Raw genomic sequence first — 20,748 nt, 5'->3', positions numbered from 1 at the left:
GGCACGAGATGGGGCTTCATAAATGAACTGCTAATCGCAGCCTATCATAGCTTTGTTGTTGAGTCAGCCCACAACGAAAGTCATAATAAATCACTGGCCGAAAATTTTCTCGCGTTAGGTTCATTTTCACGTGTAACAAGAGATTTAGATTTGCCGCCATTTCACAAAAACAAATGACAAATGAATTCAATATACTAGATTAGGTTACCAAGAGTTTTTTTTGAATTTCAATTCAAAAAAAGTTTTCATCAGCAATGTTTCTAACTGGCCAGTTCTAAGCATTTTCAGTGTTATCTACGTACCCATTCATTTTAAACAAAAACACTGACCGTGGCTGTTAAATTTAGTTAATTTAAACCACTACGAAAATATGCACATTAAACAATTGCAAAACTACATTTTGTTGAGAGAAAACAGGACTTTACCTCTAATTAATTAAACATTTGTAAGCCACATAGAACGACCCCACGCACATTTGATGACATCAGACGCCATTAACTAGGGACTATTTTTGAGGGAAGTAGACTTAGGCTTCGTTCACACGGAATGTCCTGCACGTTTTTTGCAGTATACGTCTTAACGTATAAATAGTGACCATTCATACACACATAGATACATTCACTCGTCGATTGTACTGCAAAAAAACGTGTACCGCTTATACGTTTAAACGCATACTCAACGGACTTGTCAAGCAAATCGAATGAACTATGACGGATTCGGTATAGCTTTGTCTCCTTCACACGACTCAATGTCACACGTTTTTTATCGAATAGCAACCGAAAAAGCGTTTAGTACGTAGTAGGCACGTATTTTATGTTTGATTTGGTTTGATATTCAAAATGGTTGAGGAATCGTCTATAGATAACGAACTATTAATTTCTTTAGTGGAAAAAATCCCGTTTTATGGGATAAAACTTTGGAACTTTATAAAAATCGCGTCGCAACTCAAGCGGCTTGGAATGGAATCATGATAATAATTGATCCTAATTTTGAAACAAAGGAAGAAAAAACAAGACAAGCCATAGGCATGTACATATCTTTTATTATTAATAATAAAAATTGCGTTACAAGATATTTTAACTTACTCTGCTTAGTTCTAAATATATTCGTTTTGCCATGGGATGCTTCGTTTGATAAAAAATAGTGGCTAAAAAAATGGACCTTACGCTGTTTGCTTGAACATTTCTAACTGACGTACTTTGAATATTTTCAAATAATGGGGGATTTGCCACATCTTCAAAATTGTGTCCATCATTTTCACGAACGTAATTGTGTAATACAATGCATGCTTTTAGGATTTCTGTCAATAAACTTGGTGAAACATCAATAGCCTTATGTAGAATTTTCCATTTTCCCGCTAAGATACCAAAAGCACACTCCACGTACCTCCTTGCTCTGCTCAGGCGGTAATTATAGATTTTTTACGAAAATCTAAATGTGTTCCTCCAAAAGAGCGTAGTAAATTATTATGTAGAGCAAATCCCTCGTCACCAATATATGCGTAAGGTGTACTTTCTCCACCTTCTAATAATGGCATTGGTTTGGGTATATTCAGCGAACCATCATTAACTTTTTTCCATAAGACGGAATTTTTCAAAATGGATGAGTCACAATCATTTCCGTATGATCCTATGTCTACATATCTGTATTCCGAATCAACCACCGCAAGTAGCACAATTGAAAAATAATCTTTATAATTGAAGTACATGGATTCACTATGAGGAGGCTTCAAGATTTTTATGTGTTTCTCGTCAATTGCACCTAAACAATGAGGAAAATTAGTCTTTCTTTCAAAACCTTCCACTATTTTTATCTATTCACTTTCTATAGAAGGCGTTTGAAGATATTCTCCCTGAAGGACATGCCACAGAGTCCAGCAAACATCCCAGATGATACCACTTATAGTCGATACTCCAACTTTGTATGAATACTGTAAATCTTTCATGGAACACCCCGATGCTAAATACCTGAAAAAAGAAATGTATATGTACCGTATTACTTATCATGTTTGTCTTTTACAGATAAAATGATTATTCAACGGTGGACTCATATAAGAGATAATTATAATGGATCATATAAAAAGATAAAACATCAGAAAAGCTCAGGAAGTGGCGCCAAAACACCAAAGCCTTATGTATATAGTAAACAGTTATCTTTTCTGCAGAAAGTAATACAACCTAAAGAGAAAATAAATAATGTTACTACCGAAAATAACAACACGGAATCCGATAATAACACAGAATCCGAAAACCAGAAAAATAATTCTGAGGGAGGAAATGAAACATTGGAAACAAACTCTATAGAGACACATGACACAATGGCGGCAAAGAGCCCAATACCTAATCGTGTACCTAAAAGATCTCTAAAGAATATGATTAGTCCTGTAGATGCGAAGATGATGAGATTTATGGATTCTTATTCAAATAACGAACCTAAAACAATGAATCGGCATCTTTCATTTTCTAATGGGATATTACCATCATTAGGTAATTATGACGATAATGAAGTCCTCGAATTCCAAATGGGTGTTCCACAATTAATGAAAAAAATTAAAAACAGTCACCAAATTCGTGAATCGTCGTCTTTCAATCTCTCATCAGTTCACAGAGGATATTTTACACAACAATACCAAAATAGTAATATTACACAAGAAGCTACAAATTCTATCATTACAAACATGACTACAACGACTTCTCTTCAAAGTCCAGCCTCTGTAGAATTAACTACAGCAGCTTCTCTTCAAAGTCCGTCTTCTGTCGAATCCTGTTATTCTAACTACACGGATATGGATTACAATGGCTTTTAATACGAAACACGAATATACTATAGTAAAATTGTTCAAATTTCAATTTTTTTTAAATATAATAATTAACATTAATAAAACTTAAATAATCACAACCTGTGTATTTTTATTTGTGTACTCACCTTAAGGCGCTATAGACCTAAAAAGAAACATTTTTGAAAATCTACTTAAAATACTTCTACAAATACTACGGTTCCAATTTTTTGACATGTTTATCTTCATTTCTTTATCTAAATTATCGCAGTTTCGAAAACACGATTACGAAAAAAATTTCGACAGATTTATTTTTTGAAAAATAGTCTTTTTTTATTTAAATTGTTTATATTATATTATCATACAACTATGATAGCTATAAACACAAAACTTATTTTATTCGATAGTTTATTAGTATTTATAAATATTCATCGTAGGTTTTATCAATACTGTGTTCTAGTCTCTCGGGCTCACACTACGTAAGATTTTAGCAAACAAGTACAAAGCGGGAATCATAGTAAAAAAATAATGATGATGAGACAGCGTATTTGAATATTATGCCACGCGGGATATTTGTAGGTTCTTTAGGGAAGTTAGAAATACAAGATGGCCGCCGCGCAAAATTATGATTTTATCAATATGGATATCGTGTCCGAGGTTACCGGGGGTGCAGAAAACGATTTTGGGATTATTTTTGAAATCCAAGATAGTCGCCACCAAAAATTATGATTTCAGCAACATGGATATCGTGTCCGAAGTTCTCGAGGGTGCAGACAACGATTTTGGCATAATTTTTGAAATCGAAGATGGCCGCCGCGCAAAATTATGATTTCATCAATATGGGTATCGTATCCGGGGTTCTCGAGGATGCAGAGAACGAATTTGAGATAATTTTTGAAATCCAAGATGGCCGCCGCACAAATTTATGATTTCAGCAATATGGGTATCGTATCCGAGGTTCTTGAGGGTGCAGAGAACGAATTTGGGGTCATTTTGTAAATCCAATATGGCCGCCGCGCAAAATTATGATTTCAACAATATGGGTATCATATCCGAGGCTCTCGAGGGTGCAGAGAATGAATTTGGGATCATTTTTGAAATCCAAGATGGCCGCCGCACAAATTTATGATTTCAGCAATATGGGTATCGTATCCGAGGTTCTTGAGGGTGCAGAGAACGAATTTGTAATCATTTTTGAAATCCAAGATGGCCGCCGCGCAAAATTATGATTTAATCAATATCGGTATCGTATCCGAGGCTCTCGAGGGCGCAGAGAATGAATTTGGGATCATTTTTGAAATCCAAGATGGCCGCTACACAAAATATTGATTTCAGCAATATGGATAGCGTCTCCGAGGTTCTCGAGGGTGCAGAAAACGATTTTGGGATCCTTTTTGAAATACGAGATGGCCGACACTCAAAATTGTGATTCGAGAACCTAGGATTCGATATCCATATTGTTGCAATCATAATTCTGCGCGGCAGCCATCTTGGATTTAAAAAAATATCCCAAATTTGTTCTCTGCACCATCGAGAACCTCGGATACGATACCCATAATGTTGTTATCATAATTTTGCCCGGCGGCCATCTTGGATTTCAAAAATGATCCCAGAATCGTTCTCTGCACCATCGAGAACCTCGGATACGATACCCATAATGTTGTTATCATAATATTGCGCGGCGGCCATCGTGGATTTCTAAAATGATCCCAAATTCATTCTCTACACCCTTGAAAACCTCGGATTCAATATCGATATTGTTGAAATCATAAATTTGCGCAGCGGCCATCTTGGATTTCAAAAATTATCTCAAATTCGTTCTCTGCATCCTCGAGAAACTCGGATTTGGAATCTAAATTATTGAAATTATAATTTTGCGCGTCGGCCATCTTGGATTTAAAAGAAGAAACTGCACGATACAAGGCTAGTAGGGAAGATATTCTACTTACTAGCGGCCGCGCGCTAAACCTGCACAATACAAGGCTAGTAAGCTAGGAAGCCCGAGAGTAAGAAATACTCTCCCTCAATCGGTGTTAATCGTTCTATCCCATGAACAAAAACCTCCTCCTCTTCTTGAACAAAAACTTCTCAAATTTCCGTGACGCTCTATTCCGTTTCATTTGTAAAAATTTTACCCTCATGAAGAAGTTTCACTTCAAAATGCATAAAAATATCACAGCATTTCGTACTATTGCGCAACTATAAGTTTTATAAAATATTACGCAGTCCTTCCGGGGTCGGGTCGTTGACCCGCATCGCTCGGCTCGTGTCTCAGCCATGCCCGCGTCGAACGAATATCTAAAGCTATAGATATAATATACGTTCGAGCGCTTTTTGCCTAAAGTGTTGGGAAAACCTCGCCTTAATGTTATGCAGTGAACAAGAACACACACATATAAATATACTGACGTTTTCTAGTGTTTCGTGTTCGTGTTCTTTAGCACACAGTGTCCTGATTTTAACGATTTAATTTCTATGTGGCACAACAATTTCCGAATGTTTTTGTGCTACTATTATGTATGGCATTAGGGACTTTTTTATGGAATAGGAGGACAAACGAGCGTACGGGTCACCTGGTGTGAAGTGATCACCGCCACCCACATTCTCTTGCAAAACCAGAGGAATAACAACAGCGTTGCCGGCCTTTAAGGAAAGTGTATGCGCTTTTTTGAAGGTACCCATGTCGTATCGTCCCGGAAACACCGCACAAGGAAGCTAATTCCACGTCGTTGTAGTACGAGGAAGAAAGCTCCTTGAAAACCGCACTGTGGAGGACCGCCATACATCCAAATGGTGAGGATGATATCCTAACTTGTGGCGTGTCGTGCAAAGGTGGAATTCGGCGGCAGGAATCAGGTTAAACAGCTCTTCGGAACACTCCCCGTGATAAATGCGGTAGAAGACACACAATGAAGCGACGTCTCTATGCAACGCCAAGTGATCTAACCGTTCGCAGAGCACTGGGTCCCCGACAATTCGAGGTGCTCTGCGTTGCTAGCGGTCAAATGGATCGAGCTGATACTGGGGTGCGCAAGACCAGAGATGACAGCAATACTCCATGTGTGGCCGGACCTGCGCTTTGTAGAGCGCTAGAATGTGGGCCGGCTTGAAGTATTGCCGTGCTCTATTGATGACGCCCAGCTTCTATGAAGCCAATTTGGCTTTGCCCTCCAGATGGCCACTAAATTGGCAATCGCTCGAGATTTCGAGACCAAGTATTCCGATACTAGGCGAGGCTTTAAGGGAAGTGTTGTCGAAGAGCGGTGATACGAGAAATGGGTTTTTTTTTTGTGGTAAACGCGCAAACTTGATACTTGTGGGGCTTGAATTGGACAAGGTTCAATTTACCCCATTCCGCGACCTTCTCGAGAGAGGAATCGATAGAAGACACAAGTTTCTCCCGGTACTAATCGAAGATTTCCCGAGAGAGACCTGCATGGCCCGTGTATACGGCATCACCAGTGCTGTCGTCTGCATAGCAATGTAAGCTGGAGGTGTCTAACATATCATTGATATGCAGAAGAAACAGCGTGGGAGATAGCACAAAGCCTTGGGGCACTCCAGCATTCACGGGCTTCGGGTTCGACCAATATCCGTCGACAACGACCTGTATGCTGCGCCCAGTGAGGAAGCTGGAGGTCCACTTGCCCAAGCTCTCGGGAAGCCCAAATGATGGAAGTTTTGAGAGGAGCGCCTTGTGCCATACACGATCAAAGGCCTTCGCTATATCCAGGCTTACTGCCAGGCCTTCCCCCTTGCTTTCAAAAGCCGCCGCCCATCTATGTGTTAGGTATACCAGAAGATCTCCTGCCGACCGACCATGGCGAAAGCCGTACTGTCGCTCATTGATCAACTGGTGACCCTCTAGATATACCAAGAGCTGGCGGCTGATTATGCTCTCCATGATTTTGGAGAGCAGGGAGGTAATAGCAATAGGCCTGTAGTTTGCCGGATCCGAACTGTCTCCTTTTTTTTGGATCGGATGGACAAGGGCTGCCTTCCATGAGTCAGGGACTACGCCTTTGGAGTAAGAGTGCTGGAATAAACGCGTTAGCACTGGCGTCAACTCAGGGGCACACGTTCTAAGCACGATTAGAGAAATGCCATCCGGCCCGCTCGACTTCCTGACGTCCAACGAAAACAGAGCTCGCCTAACAGTTTTCTGTCTGAACTGTACTTCAGGCATAGAGCTCTGACACCGCGGGATGGACGGCGGTGTTTTTCCGTTGTCGTCAAGAGTCGAGTTGGAGGCAAAAAGAGCGCAAAGGAGATCAGCGTTCTCTGTTGCCGTATGGGCCAGGGTGTCATTTCTCATGTCCAACGGCGGCAGGGACGGCTGGTTGAAGTTACCAAGAGCAGCTTTCGACAACAACCAGAACTTGCGTGTTCCGGTCGGGTAACTGGAAAGCTGCTTGCCGATTTTGATGACGTGCTTCGATTTCGCACGGGTGATTTGCCGCTTAAAAAATCTGGAGGCACGGTTATATTTTCTCTTAAGAACTGCAGTTCGGATCCTTTGTGCACAGCGCCGCAACCCAAGTTCGATACGCCTGTTTTTTACAGTCGGATGCTGCTTTAACTGACACATCGAACCAGGGCTGTGATCTGCCACCGATCGGTACCACAGAGCTTGGTATAAAAATATAAATGCCCTGTAGTATCACATCGGCTACTGCAACGACGCAGGCACTAGGATCATCCGAAGGGAAAAAACCTTGCCCCAAAGCAAAAAAGGAACGCAACCTATCCCAATCTGCTGACTTGTAGTGCCAAACGCGGCGGATCGCTGGTGGTCTGCGACATTGGCGTCGGATAGGCACTACACTCCTGACCAGGCAATGGTCGGACGTTCCGAGAGGGGCGTCGCCAAATACCTGGTAACCATCGGGATGTGTAATCACAAATTCGTTCTCTGCACCCTCAAGAACCTAGGATACGATACCCATATTTTTGCGACACGGCCATCTTGGATTTCAAAAATGATCCCAAAATAGTTCTCTGCACCCTGGAGAACCTCGGATACGATACCCATGTTGTTGAAATCATAATTTTACGCAGCGGCCATCTTGTATTTCAAAAATAATCCCAAATTCGTTCTCTGCACCCTCAAGAACCTCGGTTACGATACCCATATTGTTGAAATCATAATTTTGCGCGACGGCCATCTTGGATTTCAAAAATGATCCAAATTAGTTCTCTGCACCTTCGAGAACCTCGGATACGATACCCATATTGTTGATAAAATAATTTTGCGTGGCGGCCATCTTGGATTTCAAAAATGATCTCAAATTCGTTCTCTGCAGCCTCGAGAATCTCGGATACGATATCCATAATGTTGAAATCATAATTTAGCGCGTAATATAACATTTCTCTCATACGTCGATAAAAAAGATTTACTTCAAAAATGCATAAAAAATATCACAGTAATTCCGTACTCTAGCGCAACTGTATAGTATATAAATATTACGCGGTCCTTCCGGATCGGCGGTCGTTGACCCGCATCGCTAGGTTCGTTCTCAGCCATGCCCGACGCCCGTGTCCATGCGTACCTATCGAATCTTACATTCGAGCGATTTTTACCTAAAGTGTTGGGAATACCTCGCCTTAAACAGATAGCTAATTTCATTTTAGTACTAATGCATTTCCGCATATTCGTATTTGATTTTGGTAGGCTTAAATTTTCCAGTCGAGTTAATAACTTTTCAAAACTATTAATAGACATTCGAAAGTAATTAAAAAACAATTTTTCATCATTTCTAAGATTTTCGAATAACTTTTCAAATGTGATCGTACGCACAGATTCTTAATTATTATGATGTACCCAAAACCGTGAGTTTTGTCGGCGGCGAAGCCGTTGGCGCCGGAAGCATCCGTTGTCAAGACACCATTTCTTAATTTTTTCTTTATTATCAGACGTATTTAGGCATGATTCTTCTAAGCAACATAGACTTGCATTATTTTTATTAACTCGGTCCACTTTTGACCAGCATTTATGAGCTTTGTGTCCTTTCTTTTTGCATTTAAAACATTTAACAATAAAGTTTTTATTTTTGCCACGTTGTCTACTATTGCCTCTTGTTCAGAGTTTTGTTCACTTGTACTAGCTATATTTTTTCTTGCCTCAGCTTCTTCAATTATCTTTATTTTCAAGTTGTCTGGATCTAAGAGATCATCCCTGGATTCTATTGCAATTCTAAAATTTTCAAAAGGTTGAGGTAAGCTGTAAAGCATCATAATACTAAGAAGATCTTTATTAATTGGTATGTCCATATCTGCTAGTTTATCGACGATATCCATAAATTTATTCAAGTGATTGACGATATTATCACCATCTTTCATCTTCTTCAATATCAAATCTTTTAATAGGCTTGCTTTTCTTGCAGGACCTTTGCTATATTATATGCTTTCTAGCGTATCCCAGACATCTTTACTTGTTTGACAATTTTTAACTTGTTTTAATTCGCCCGGTGATATTATAAGAAATAGCTCGGCTAATGCTAACTCATCTTTTTCCATATAGTCATTCAATGCATCACCTTCTCGCGTTGGTCTCTTAATTTTATTTGAAACATAGCTCCAAAGGCCAAGTTTTAATAGTACAGCTTTTGCATGGACCCTCCATGTATCGTAGTTTTCTCTTTTCAATTGTTCTATGTGCACGTGATTACTCATTTTTCTCTTTTATTCCCGTTCCTGGTCTCATAACCTGTTATATGAGATAGAGCAGAGTATCAGCAGTAGACTATGAGCAAATCAGTGCATTCACCATTATTTAATATAAGAAAACAATTTTATAAATTAATTACAACTTTTTATTCTCATGACAACGTAATAACAGCTTTGTAGTCATAGCTTTGAGTCATAATAACCAACAGTCACTAATTTCTTCTTCAATGAGTAAGACCTCTATGATACATGTGTACTTTGTACACACGCAATTTTAAGTTTTTTTTATATTTATAAGCTTGATATTGTTTTTTTTATCTAATATTATATATAATATAAATGTAGGAAATAAGATGAGATTATAATAATAATAAAATAGTGTCCCGACAAAAGCTCTAGGCCTAGGAAAATAAAATTTGGTGTTTGTAGTAGTTACTAATCACCTCTATCTCCACCAGTCCGTTAACAACGTTGATACTGCGTTTTAGTATGAGCTAAAAGCCTAGTCGCCAATGTTCCAAGTAAAATAACAATCAATTATATTTTGTTATCTTGTGAGCTGTCAAGTTGTCAGCTGTCAATTATTTTAAAATTAAATGTTGGATTCAGGATTGTATTGTAATTGTAGACAGTGGAGATTGGAGAGTGTAAACTGAATGTAGATTTCATTAATATCAAATCCAGAATGTCCGAATGTGGAGTTGACGCGTTTAGTCTGTATTGGTAGCTTTTAAATTAAAGATAATATTTAAATCCATTATATATTTCATCTTCATAATTTTTAGTTCCTAATCGTATGATGTGATTTTATTTAACGAAAACTAGATCTATTCCACCTACTTTTCCACTATATTATATTAGGTTAGATAAGTGTATTTGCGGCTTTTAATTTTCTTTTAGAAGTAATTAATATTGTTTGTAATGCAAATATAAATTGAAAAACATGAAGTGCCATTACGAAATTTTATGCATATCACGCGACGCGAGTGGATCTGAAATTAAAAAAGCATACCGAAAACTTGCACTGCAGTGGCATCCAGATAAAAACTTAGAAAACGAACAAGAAGCGAAAGAACAGTTTCAGCTCGTTCAAAACGCATACGAAGTATTATCAGATCCTCAAGAAAGAGCTTGGTAAATCATATTATTTGACTTCTGTATAAATTCATAGTTACAAAGTTTAAGCTTTATTTGAGCTCTATGATATTTTTTTTCATTTCAAGGTATGACAATCATAGGGAACAATTGCTGAAAGGGGCTGGAAGTTCATACAATGATGACAGTCTTGATGTGTTTTCTTACTTCAGTCCTTCTTGTTACAAGGGATTTGGGGATGATCCACAAAGCTTTTATGCAGTATATTCTGAGGTACACCTTCCGCCAATTTAAAAAATTTAAAACATTTATTTATACAAAAAAAAATATTGTAAAGGAGTTCCAATAGATAGTGATTTAGGATTTTTTTTAAACCAATTGATAGAAACTATATTTCAGATGTTTACTGTGGTGCATAAGTTTTCAAGTTCCATAATCTATCCCCGGTAGTCAGTGGGATCAATTAATTTACAACTGAATGAATTTCCATTCAAGATTCCCTTTCATTTTCCATGTGAACTTTCACAGTCCGGTTATCAAGGAACTTCTCATCAGGTGACCCATATGATAGGTGTTCTCTTTCTACTTCCTCAGTTCTGCTTTTCCATAAAAAAAAAATGTTTCAGCCTATGACACATAATGGACTTGTATATTGTGTCTCTCTTGCAGGTCTTTTCAAAATTAGCTTCTGAAGAGACCGATTTTCTTGATGATCCTGAAGATGTCAACAAAATTCCTAAATTTGGAAATCCTTTGAGCCCTTATGAAGAGGTGCATGAATTCTATGCTTTCTGGATGGCTTTCTCAACTAATAAAAGTAAGATTAAGTTCTCATTACACTGTTGTTTGCTAATTATTGGTTCTAACACAATAATATTGTGAAGTGCAGCTGAAACATGATACCAGTTTATTTTTAAAAATCTAAGACCAATTCTAAATTTTTATATTTTCACTCATTTTCAGGCTATGTATGGTTAGATCAATATGAAATTTCACAAGGTGACAACCGCAGGGTGATTAAGTTAATGGAAAAAGAAAATAATAAAATTAGGCAGAAAGCAAGAAAGGAAAGAAATGAAGAAATAAGGAGACTGGTCAGCTATGTACGTAGGAGGGATAAGAGAGTTATTGAACATACTAAGCTCTTGCAAGAGAAAGCGGAAGAAAATAAAAGAAAGGTAAATTGATAATAACTTATGTATTTGTACATATGGCCTTCATATCTTGTCAGTCTTTACATGTTATAGTGGCTATTGGACTATTGACTTGGTCGTACTTAATCAAATCAATCAAAAAAGTTTTCCATTCACATATTGCATTGATGTAAAAAGGATGTCAAATACATGTCATTTTCAATGGTTGGGTGTTCAAATGTTAATTACTGTTAAAATATGAATTCTGAATACTAATAATCTATATATATATAAAAGAGAATGTATGTTTGTATGTTCCCTAATAACTCCTAAGCTATTCGACCGATGAAATCTTTTGTAATAGATTCATTGAAGCTCAAGGAAGGTTTACATCTATAATTTATATGGCAAAACAACATTTGACAGGTCAGCTAGTATATCATAATATCAGATCAATTTATTTGTATGATGTTATGCTAAAATCCAATCGGAATACATTTTGCTAATGAACGGAATAAGCAGGGGGCATTATGAATTTGTATCATTTTATTAAAGGCTGAACACATTAGACGAGAAAAGATTATTCAAAGACAAAAGGAAATAGAAGAAGCTAAGTTGAAAGATGGAGGGTCATCGTTGTTACAAAGTGAGGACTATCAGAGGAAGCTTAGTGAAATTGAATCATTGCTAGCTGAGGAGTTTGGGTTATCTTCTGATGATGACACAATATCTGATGGAGGCATGGAAAGTAGTAATGAAGAAAGCTCAAAGACAGAAGAGGTATTTAAGCAGTTATTTTGAGAAAATAAATGCCTTTTATGCCTTTTAAAAGGTTTTAATAAATAATATTTTATCAACAGCTTATATCTGTAGCCACAAAGACTACTTTATTTGTATTTTTTTTTTGTTTTGCCTAGTATATTTCAATTTGACTTTAATAAAGTGCTTATGTATAATGTCCATTTCAAAAATGTTGTCATGGAAGTTCTCAATTAAGTCAAAGTTGTTAGTTTTTATGAATGTCTAGCCATAATATGGTTTACATCAATATGGACACATACATTATTTCGTAATCCTATAAATATAAATTTCAACAAAAGTTTATTTTTTTTTTCATTTAGTTGCCAATTTTAATGTTACAATCCCAGGAGTTAAGATTCATTACAACAAATTGTTAAGCAAAGCTAAATATTTAATGTGATAAATACTGGCTTATGTCAATAGGGCAAATTAAATGTTTAAATTCTGCCTTTATTCTGAAAAAAAATATTAATATGGTGTTTATACTTTTCAGCCCAGTGAAACTTCAAAAGCAAAGAAATCTTCACCAAAAAAGCCAGCATTGAAAAATCTTTATTGTTCAGCATGCAATAAACTATTTAGAAATATAAATTCTTTTGAGAATCATGAGAATAGTAAGAAACACAAAGAAAATGTGGCTAGTATGTATTTGAATGATGATATTGCCATATCAGATGAAGAAAATAGTAATGCTGAGAGTGGACAGGATAAGAATATCAATGGACAACCCCAAATGAATAAGGATGTGGTCGGAAACTCTACCTCTGATGTTGAAGATAATGATATTGGAGAAACATTAAGTGATGATTCTGATAATATCCAGGTAATAAGGCTCTACATGTATGTATGTGAGGAAATACTTAACTGTTATGGTTATACAAAAAGAAATGTCTTCAGAAACTTTTGCTGCACACTTAAATCATGCACCTAACATGTCTACACTAATGCTCCTCAGTGTGGCACTTTAGATGTACAGTAAGAGGTATTACCTCTTTTGCAAATTTGTTTTGTATCCTACCAATGGAGACAGAGTTTCTTTTTGCTGGATGATCAATATGCCACTGCTGTGTTGTTGATGTGGTACTATTCATTCTTTTTTTTATTAAAATAAGGGATGAGATGAGCAGGTCATTCAGCATGGATGATGATTTTCGTTTCGCGATATATTAAATACCTATAGCAGGCAGTTCCGATAATGCCCTACTCAAGGCTAGTAGAATACGTTCAATTTCTATAACAAAATTTATTTGTCAAGTTTATACGACCACATCAAAAAATATACAATGACTATGTATATCGTTCTTAAATATGACCATCACAATTTGACTTCTTTGGCACGTCCTGGGTAGGCAAGCTTATGAAATGAATTATAATGAAAAGAAATTATACCTATGATTTATGAGTAATTATTTTGACGTATCTCATTCGCTTAGTGTCCGAGTTTCAACCTTATAGCGCTCCCATAAGAGTTTGTATTTGAAAAAAAAGAAGTTGCTGTGTGTTTTGTTTTAAAATAGGTAACTAGTAAGGAATTAAAATATAATGGGGAAATTCCAGTGTCGCGATTGTAGCGAAAATACGATTTGCTTACAGAAATTAGGTACGTATCCTTTTGCACAATTTTCGTTCATAGATAAATTAAAATTGTTTTTGCCCAATTGCCAAAAATTAGTTTAACTCAATTACGAAAAATACACTTGGCTGCTGTTTTACTTACTGTTTATTTTCTACAACAAAGACTGTGTGGAATGATACTGGTTACGGTGACTTGAATAATTTGACAAATCTTGTTTTTTTTTTTTTTTTTTTTTATGGAATAGGAGGGCAAACGAGCGTCTTGTTGTTAAGTGATCACCGCCGCCCACAATCTCTTGCAACACCAGAGGAATCAAAAAAACTAAAAAAAAGCAGAAAAATGTTTTTAAGTGAACTTATATTTATCCTTATAACAGGAACTAAATTTTTAAATATTAATCGCAACTACGACTAGTTAGGCTTCCAGTGCCTACCGCGCTGGAAAACCAATGCACGCCCCTGCGTTGTGGTACCCATAATTTATCTGGCATCCGGTGCAAAGGAGCCTCCCACTCGTTCTCATTATCAAACATTCAGTTGGCTTATATTGGTCGCAGCTCTCAATTAGGTTTAAAGATATTTATTTCTCATTAAAAACATAATATTGTCACTTACATGAGAACATAAAATGATGTAATAATTTATCCGCCGTTCTTTACATGTTTAGTACATACATATACATTATAGTATTTATTCTTCTTCACAAAATTTATGATTACACACTTTTACAGGTCACTGTCACATAACAAACAATTTCAGACATGTGTTTTATAAAAACTTTAAAACAATATAGTCTGATAACTCACGTTTACATGTTTTGTTTAAATGTTGATTGACTCTTGTGAAATGGACTCACATCTAAAACAGGAGTAATTTCATGTTCAGATCAAAGAGATGGTGTTAATATATATACTTTATCACCATCACTTAAAGTATATATATTATGTTGTGTAAAGAACAATAAAATAAAAGACAATATAATCATGACTGCAAGCATATGAGAAGAGTTATTACTGATATAATACTATAAGAGGATATGTTTGTAGATCTGGCTAGCGTGTGCGCAGTCCAGCGAGTGCACTACTCTTTGTTAATTCGGTCTTTGACTTCAGAGCTGGGGTAAGCTGGGATTGTTTTTTGTGTCTAGCTCCAGGATATGTGCCCTTTCCAGACATTTCGGTGGATTGCTATAGAGTAGCCTTTGAACTAACACATTTGATGATTTACTGACTGTAAAGGAGCGAGCACCCATTACCAGCAACTGCAATTTGAGAACGAAAAATTATAGACGCGATACTAATAAGGAAGGTACATGGGTATACGAATTGTATCCGATAGTATGGCGGTACTGGCTGGGCTGAGGAGCAACACCTATTACTCAGCGCTGATATACGAGTGTCACCGATCCTTAGAACGAGCTGCCTCTAACAACTGGGCAACTCTGCAATGGATCAAAGGACACAGCGGAAGGAACGATGCAGCGGATGAACTTGCAAGGCGGGGCTCGGAGATACAAGTGGCTGGCCCAGGGCCACTACTGCCGCTACCCTTCAGCCAAATGCGGTCATGGATACGCTCTCTCACCAGTGAGAGGCTCCTTTGCACAGGATGTCGGCTAGATTATGGGATACCACAACTGCGCCTATTTCTGCCGTGAAGCAGCAATGTGTTAGCATTACTGTGTTTCGGTCTGAAGGGCGCCGTAGCTAGTGAAATTACTGGGCAAATGAGACTTAACATCTTATGTCTCAAGGTGACGAACGCAGTTGTAGTGCCGCTCAGAATTTTTGGATCTTTCAAGGATCCCTGGCGGCACTGCATTGTAATGGGCAGGGCGTATCAATTACCAGCAAAAAAAAAAACCAACAACCTACACAGAACCCGATGGGAATATGTCTCAGGCTGTAAACAGACAGAGGCAATTCCTGCACTATCGCCCAAACTGACACGTCGACTAATTAGCCTAAATAGACATGAAATCCAAATCATGGTCGGCACCCTAACGGGTCACACATCACTGAAAAAGCAACTATTTACAATCGGCGTTACAGACAGTCCTAGGTGCAGGGGCTGTCTAACCGAGGATGAAATGGTCACTCATGTAATCCGTGAATGTGCTGGGGTGGCCAACCAACAGCAGTGTTCTGAACTTCTGTAAGGAGCTGGCCTTGTTGGAATGACTGGACAATTCTTGAATAACCCATAAATTTTGTGCGGCACTACAACTGTTCTCGTCACCTTGAGACATAAGATGTTTAGTCTCATTTGCCCAGTAATTTCACCAGCTACGGCGCCCTTCAAGCCAAAACACAATAATGCTTACACATAACTGCTTCACTGCAGAAATAAGCGCCGTTGTGGTACTCATAATCTAGCCGGCATCCGTGCAAAGGAGCCTCCCACCGGTGCCTGATCCAATTCAAAGATATATACTTCTATTATTTAATAAGTACTAAAATGTATTAATATTTATATAGTAATTTCTACTCAAAAAACCGCTAAAATCATATCATTATAGGTTTCGAAACCATACGCATATGGTTCGAGTAAGAGAGACAGACTTACGTGAGATAGAGATGACGCTGTACAGTCGTTACAGCGTCATCTCTTTCTCACACCGCGGAACACAGACAAATTTCTTTCGTTTATTCTTCATAAGCGATTTAAACGCCATTTAGTTATAGGCACTTCATGGTACGAATCTTAGCGATTCAGTTCATTTACCTAAACTGAACTGCATCGAAATTGAATCGCTAATTAAAAGTTGATGACAAAAGCGCCATAAAATAAAGGGGTGGCAATGCTCCTGTGTTTCTTTTGCAGTTGCAAGATAGTGTGGTGTGTCTTCCCATACTTTTCTCTTTTTTATCAGCAGCAATTTTACAAGGAATAATCTTCAATACACTAGCTGACCAGACAGACGTTGTTCTGGTAGATAATAAAAAAATACTGTTTTATAGGAATTTGCCAATAATAATTCAAAACATCAAGAATTATTTCGTAAAAAATGCTCCCTGTTGTTATAATGAAATTATTTCACAGCGGAACTGTCAAACCGTGCGTCATTAAATTCTCTCATAGAAAAAATGTCCATACAAAACAAATATTGAAAATAAAAAAAATTATGGGTCCCAAATCAAAATAAAAACTATCCTATCTCTCAAGTTGGACAAAACTGCACTCCATGAAGTTTAGGAGTCCATCGCGGACAAACAACATGTCACGTAATTTATATATATTAAGATATATTATGGAAGCAATGGCCGCAAACTATGGGCAATGTCAAGAATCTGGTGACATACTATTTTGTATTTGCTACGTACTGTACTTTCCTGTAAATTTGAAAAACCTTACATAGGAATTTGGAAGAAACTAAAACGTAAAGTAATATCCAAAACGAAATGAAATAAGTTGGAGTCCTAGAGTCTTGCTCCAGTCCTGCGCAAATACCTGAGTGTTACTGACATTGCAATGTATCATTATGTAATTATTTTGACTGCTGATAATTGTAAGCCTAGTGGGTCCCATTTCTTTTATTACTAGCTAGTACTACTTACCTAGAAAGCTGTCATTTGCTGAGGGACATCTAATTTTCCAAACTAAGGGCCAAGTAATCCAACAAAGTTAGGAAAAACTAAGATCTTAATAAATTATTTCAAATGAATTACTCTAATGTAACACTGTGTTGTCAAAACTAATTAATAAAAAAAAAGTTGCAGTATGATCGGGCTTTCATGGAATAAACTGTTCCCACTCATAGTCCACATTGCTAGCTGGTAGCGTCCTGTAACCTTATAGCAATTATGTTTCTCACACCAGTTTTACTGATTTTTGAAATAATGTCCATTAGTATTAATTTAGGAGAAAGTCCCTTTTCTCCTAATTTTTTGGTTATTCTAATACTTACATTTTCTATTTTCTAGGCACTACCGAAAAGTCACAAGAAGAAGAAGAACAAAAAGAAATCATTTGTTCCAATGGCAGAAAGTGAGGGCAATGATAGTCATGATGAAATGAGTTTTAATGAAATAGAGGGGCCAGCTCGAAGCCGGAGAGCTAAGAAGTTTAATATGCTTAAAAGTCAAATACAAGCTAAAAAGGAAGCAAATTTGAAAAAAGGTTCCCAATCTCAAACTTCTACAGAAAATCTTTATGAAGTGTCAAGTACAACACCAACTGATGATGCACTAGGAGAAGCTGCACTGCCACAAGACAAACCAATATTGCCTAAACCACAACGAAATGTAAAAGCTAAGAAATTAGTAGATAGGAAATGTGTGAAGCCGAAAGCCAGTGAAACAGAAGACTCAAGCAGTACTCTGAATCTTAGATGTGTTGTTTGCCAGACAGATTTCCCATCAAAAAATAAACTATTTGACCATTTAAAAAAGACAGGTCATTCTGTCCCTATAACTCAAGCTGCATTTGCTCAAAGGAAGAATAAGAAGGGCAATAGATAAATGCCTATAAACTTAGGTAGGAATTATTTAAATTAATTAATTGCAAGAATCACAGTGATTACCTTTATCTCTCTACAATGTGTAGTCAATATCATTCTATTTATTAAATGAAATTCTATGACAAAAATAAACCACAACTAAACATACATTTGAGTTTTATTTCTTAAAATTACCAATTTAAAATTAATACTTTATATCCGTGAAATGACAGGCTTGATAAATATAATACTGTACAACCTCACAATGGATGATTATATTTATACTTACAATAATAAGGGCTTGCTGAAAGGTATAATGAATAAAAATTTACAAAATGGATTGGGTGTCTTGTTTGCAGTCCTTGTCATAAATACATTTAAATGAAAGTCAAAAATTCAACCACAAATTCAGGCATAAGAATGGGAGCCATGAACAAACAAGCAAATAATTTATGCCTAATCATTAAAACCAATGAAAGTGTAGCGCTATGTAGAAATAATTTTCAGATATAACATTAAGATTGCACACTATACCATACTAAACAGCACCCTGGTGTCAGGTATACATAGACATATATTTTTATTTCACATCACACAAACATAAAAGTACATTAATGATTAAAACTGCTAATTATACTCATTTTGAATTTGTAAAATAGCAAATTAAGAGGAATGTGAAAATGAACACCACTATCAAGTGCTACAGAGGTGTTATTCAGCAGAGACATTTTACTGTGGGCCAGATTAAAATGAATATAAATAACTAAGTTTGTGCTGGGCTTATTTTCCGATTAAATAACTTTATATACTAGTATAAAATTATGATCAAATTAAAACATAGTTAAATAATAATGAGACTTTTGCTTAAATAAAATTCATAGTTAATCTAAAATTTATAGAAACATTCTTTGGAATATACATTATAAAAACAAGAAAACTGTTCTACTCAAATTCTGGTATGTCAGCAAAACTATAACCGGGATATTGTTTATATGCATAATATGCAATCCTCATATGGTATGCGCCAGGAAGGAACATTATGCAACCCAAAACTATAACAGGCCATAATCGATCTGAGTACTTAGTATCTATGTGTCCCGTTACAATCAAACTTCCTACAATAAGTAATACAGTACCAACAATGAATAAAAACGCGGCTAAAGATATTGCCTTCCATGGAATTGCTTGTGGAGGAATCTCAAATTGAGAATCAGAGAAACCACTATCGTCACGAGGGATTTGCACATATCCATTGTTCTGTCTTCCAAATCTGAACCTTGACATTGTAGTCCCCTAATGCAAGAAAAATATTTTATCAATGGATAAATAATTGGATCAGTTTGTAGTACTAGGTTTGTTGAGAATGTCTGTATTTATAATGATTGTAGTAGGTACCTTTTTAATATAGATTTTATCTTAAAATATTGAGTACCTAATGAAGTTTCCAAAACTTTTACTTGGCGCCTTTTGCCGTACTATTCAATGATCGATAGAATCGCAATTTCAATGAATATTACAATTGTTAAGGGTAAAAAGGAGAAAAGAAGTAACTTGTATTTGTTATTATCAGTAAATACAAGTTGACAATTGAGAATGACAGCTCGTTTTATTTATTTAGAGCATTGGTAACACTAACAACACCATGAGCTCAAACCAAAACACAATTAATAAAAGAAGAATATTTAAATCATTTTTCAACATACTCGAAGTAAAACCCCCACTAGGTACCTATATGGCCAAAAAAATAATCTTGATGTAGGTTAGACCTCCATTTTATGACTCCTCGACAGTACACAAAAGTGAAAAGAAAGACTAAGTTTTTTAGTTAAGGCGCGAGTTATTATGTATCGGGCGTCGGGAATTAAATTAAAAAGCACTTTTATTTAACAATATTTAATGTTACTCACAGATAAATTGGAACAAGACTGATTAAACAATATCATAATTAAACTAAAGAAATCTTAAAGACAATGGGTGCACAATCAGCACTACGTCGGGGTACGGGGTGGCAACGTATGCAGGTTTTGCCGTGTTGGGCTTGCGTAACTCCTCCCTCCTTAAGCTGGAAGCTGACCCGGCAGCTTCCCACAGTGACCTCACTGTGTTGTACAGCAATTTCCTTGGCTGCATGCGACTTCCTCCAGCTAATGATCCTTGTGACTCCAACAGCAATCAGCAAGCCATATAGGATAAGGGTAGTCCAACTTGGTGTTGCCATAATGGTGGTCCAGTGTAGTTCTTCTGTGACAGATATGTCTTGGGCT

At 36.7% G+C, this 20,748-nt stretch overlaps 2 protein-coding genes across 2 annotated transcripts in view; both read left to right on the top strand.

Moving 5' to 3' along the window:
- LOC126975236 (MORN repeat-containing protein 5-like) overlaps positions 1 to 2,066 on the top strand; it is a 41,019-nt gene extending 38,953 nt beyond the window's left edge. The window contains exon 8 of the mRNA XM_050823037.1: positions 2,022 to 2,066. Within this exon, the coding sequence (XP_050678994.1) occupies positions 2,022 to 2,030 (9 nt within the window). The 3' untranslated portion in view covers positions 2,031 to 2,066. The remainder of the gene's footprint in view (positions 1 to 2,021) is intronic.
- Positions 2,067 to 10,061: 7,995 nt separating this feature from the next.
- Positions 10,062 to 18,652, top strand: LOC126975205 (dnaJ homolog subfamily C member 21). Its single transcript, XM_050822988.1, has 7 exons — positions 10,062 to 10,576; positions 10,666 to 10,810; positions 11,207 to 11,354; positions 11,501 to 11,715; positions 12,226 to 12,450; positions 12,965 to 13,294; positions 17,970 to 18,652. Exons 1-7 carry the CDS (start codon positions 10,386 to 10,388, stop codon positions 18,504 to 18,506), a joined length of 1,791 nt encoding a protein of 596 aa, XP_050678945.1. The 5' UTR covers positions 10,062 to 10,385; the 3' UTR covers positions 18,507 to 18,652.
- The last annotated feature ends 2,096 nt before the right edge of the window (positions 18,653 to 20,748 follow it).

Source organism: Leptidea sinapis, chromosome 35 (assembly GCF_905404315.1).
Source record: "Leptidea sinapis chromosome 35, ilLepSina1.1, whole genome shotgun sequence".
In the NCBI taxonomy this organism is placed as follows: domain Eukaryota; kingdom Metazoa; phylum Arthropoda; class Insecta; order Lepidoptera; family Pieridae; genus Leptidea; species Leptidea sinapis.
Note: the sequence above shows the minus strand (reverse complement) of the source record. Positions and strands in the feature narration are given on the sequence as shown.

Bases quoted from the DNA above. Each gene is read 5' to 3' on its own strand.
- LOC126975205 (XM_050822988.1), top strand. From the start codon at position 10,386: ATGAAGTGCCATTACGAAATTTTATGCATATCACGCGACGCGAGTGGA. The intron at 12,451-12,964 runs GTATTTAAGCAG...TATACTTTTCAG, and splicing joins AAAGCTCAAAGACAGAAGAG to CCCAGTGAAACTTCAAAAGC. The intron at 13,295-17,969 runs GTAATAAGGCTC...TCTATTTTCTAG, and splicing joins ATGATTCTGATAATATCCAG to GCACTACCGAAAAGTCACAA.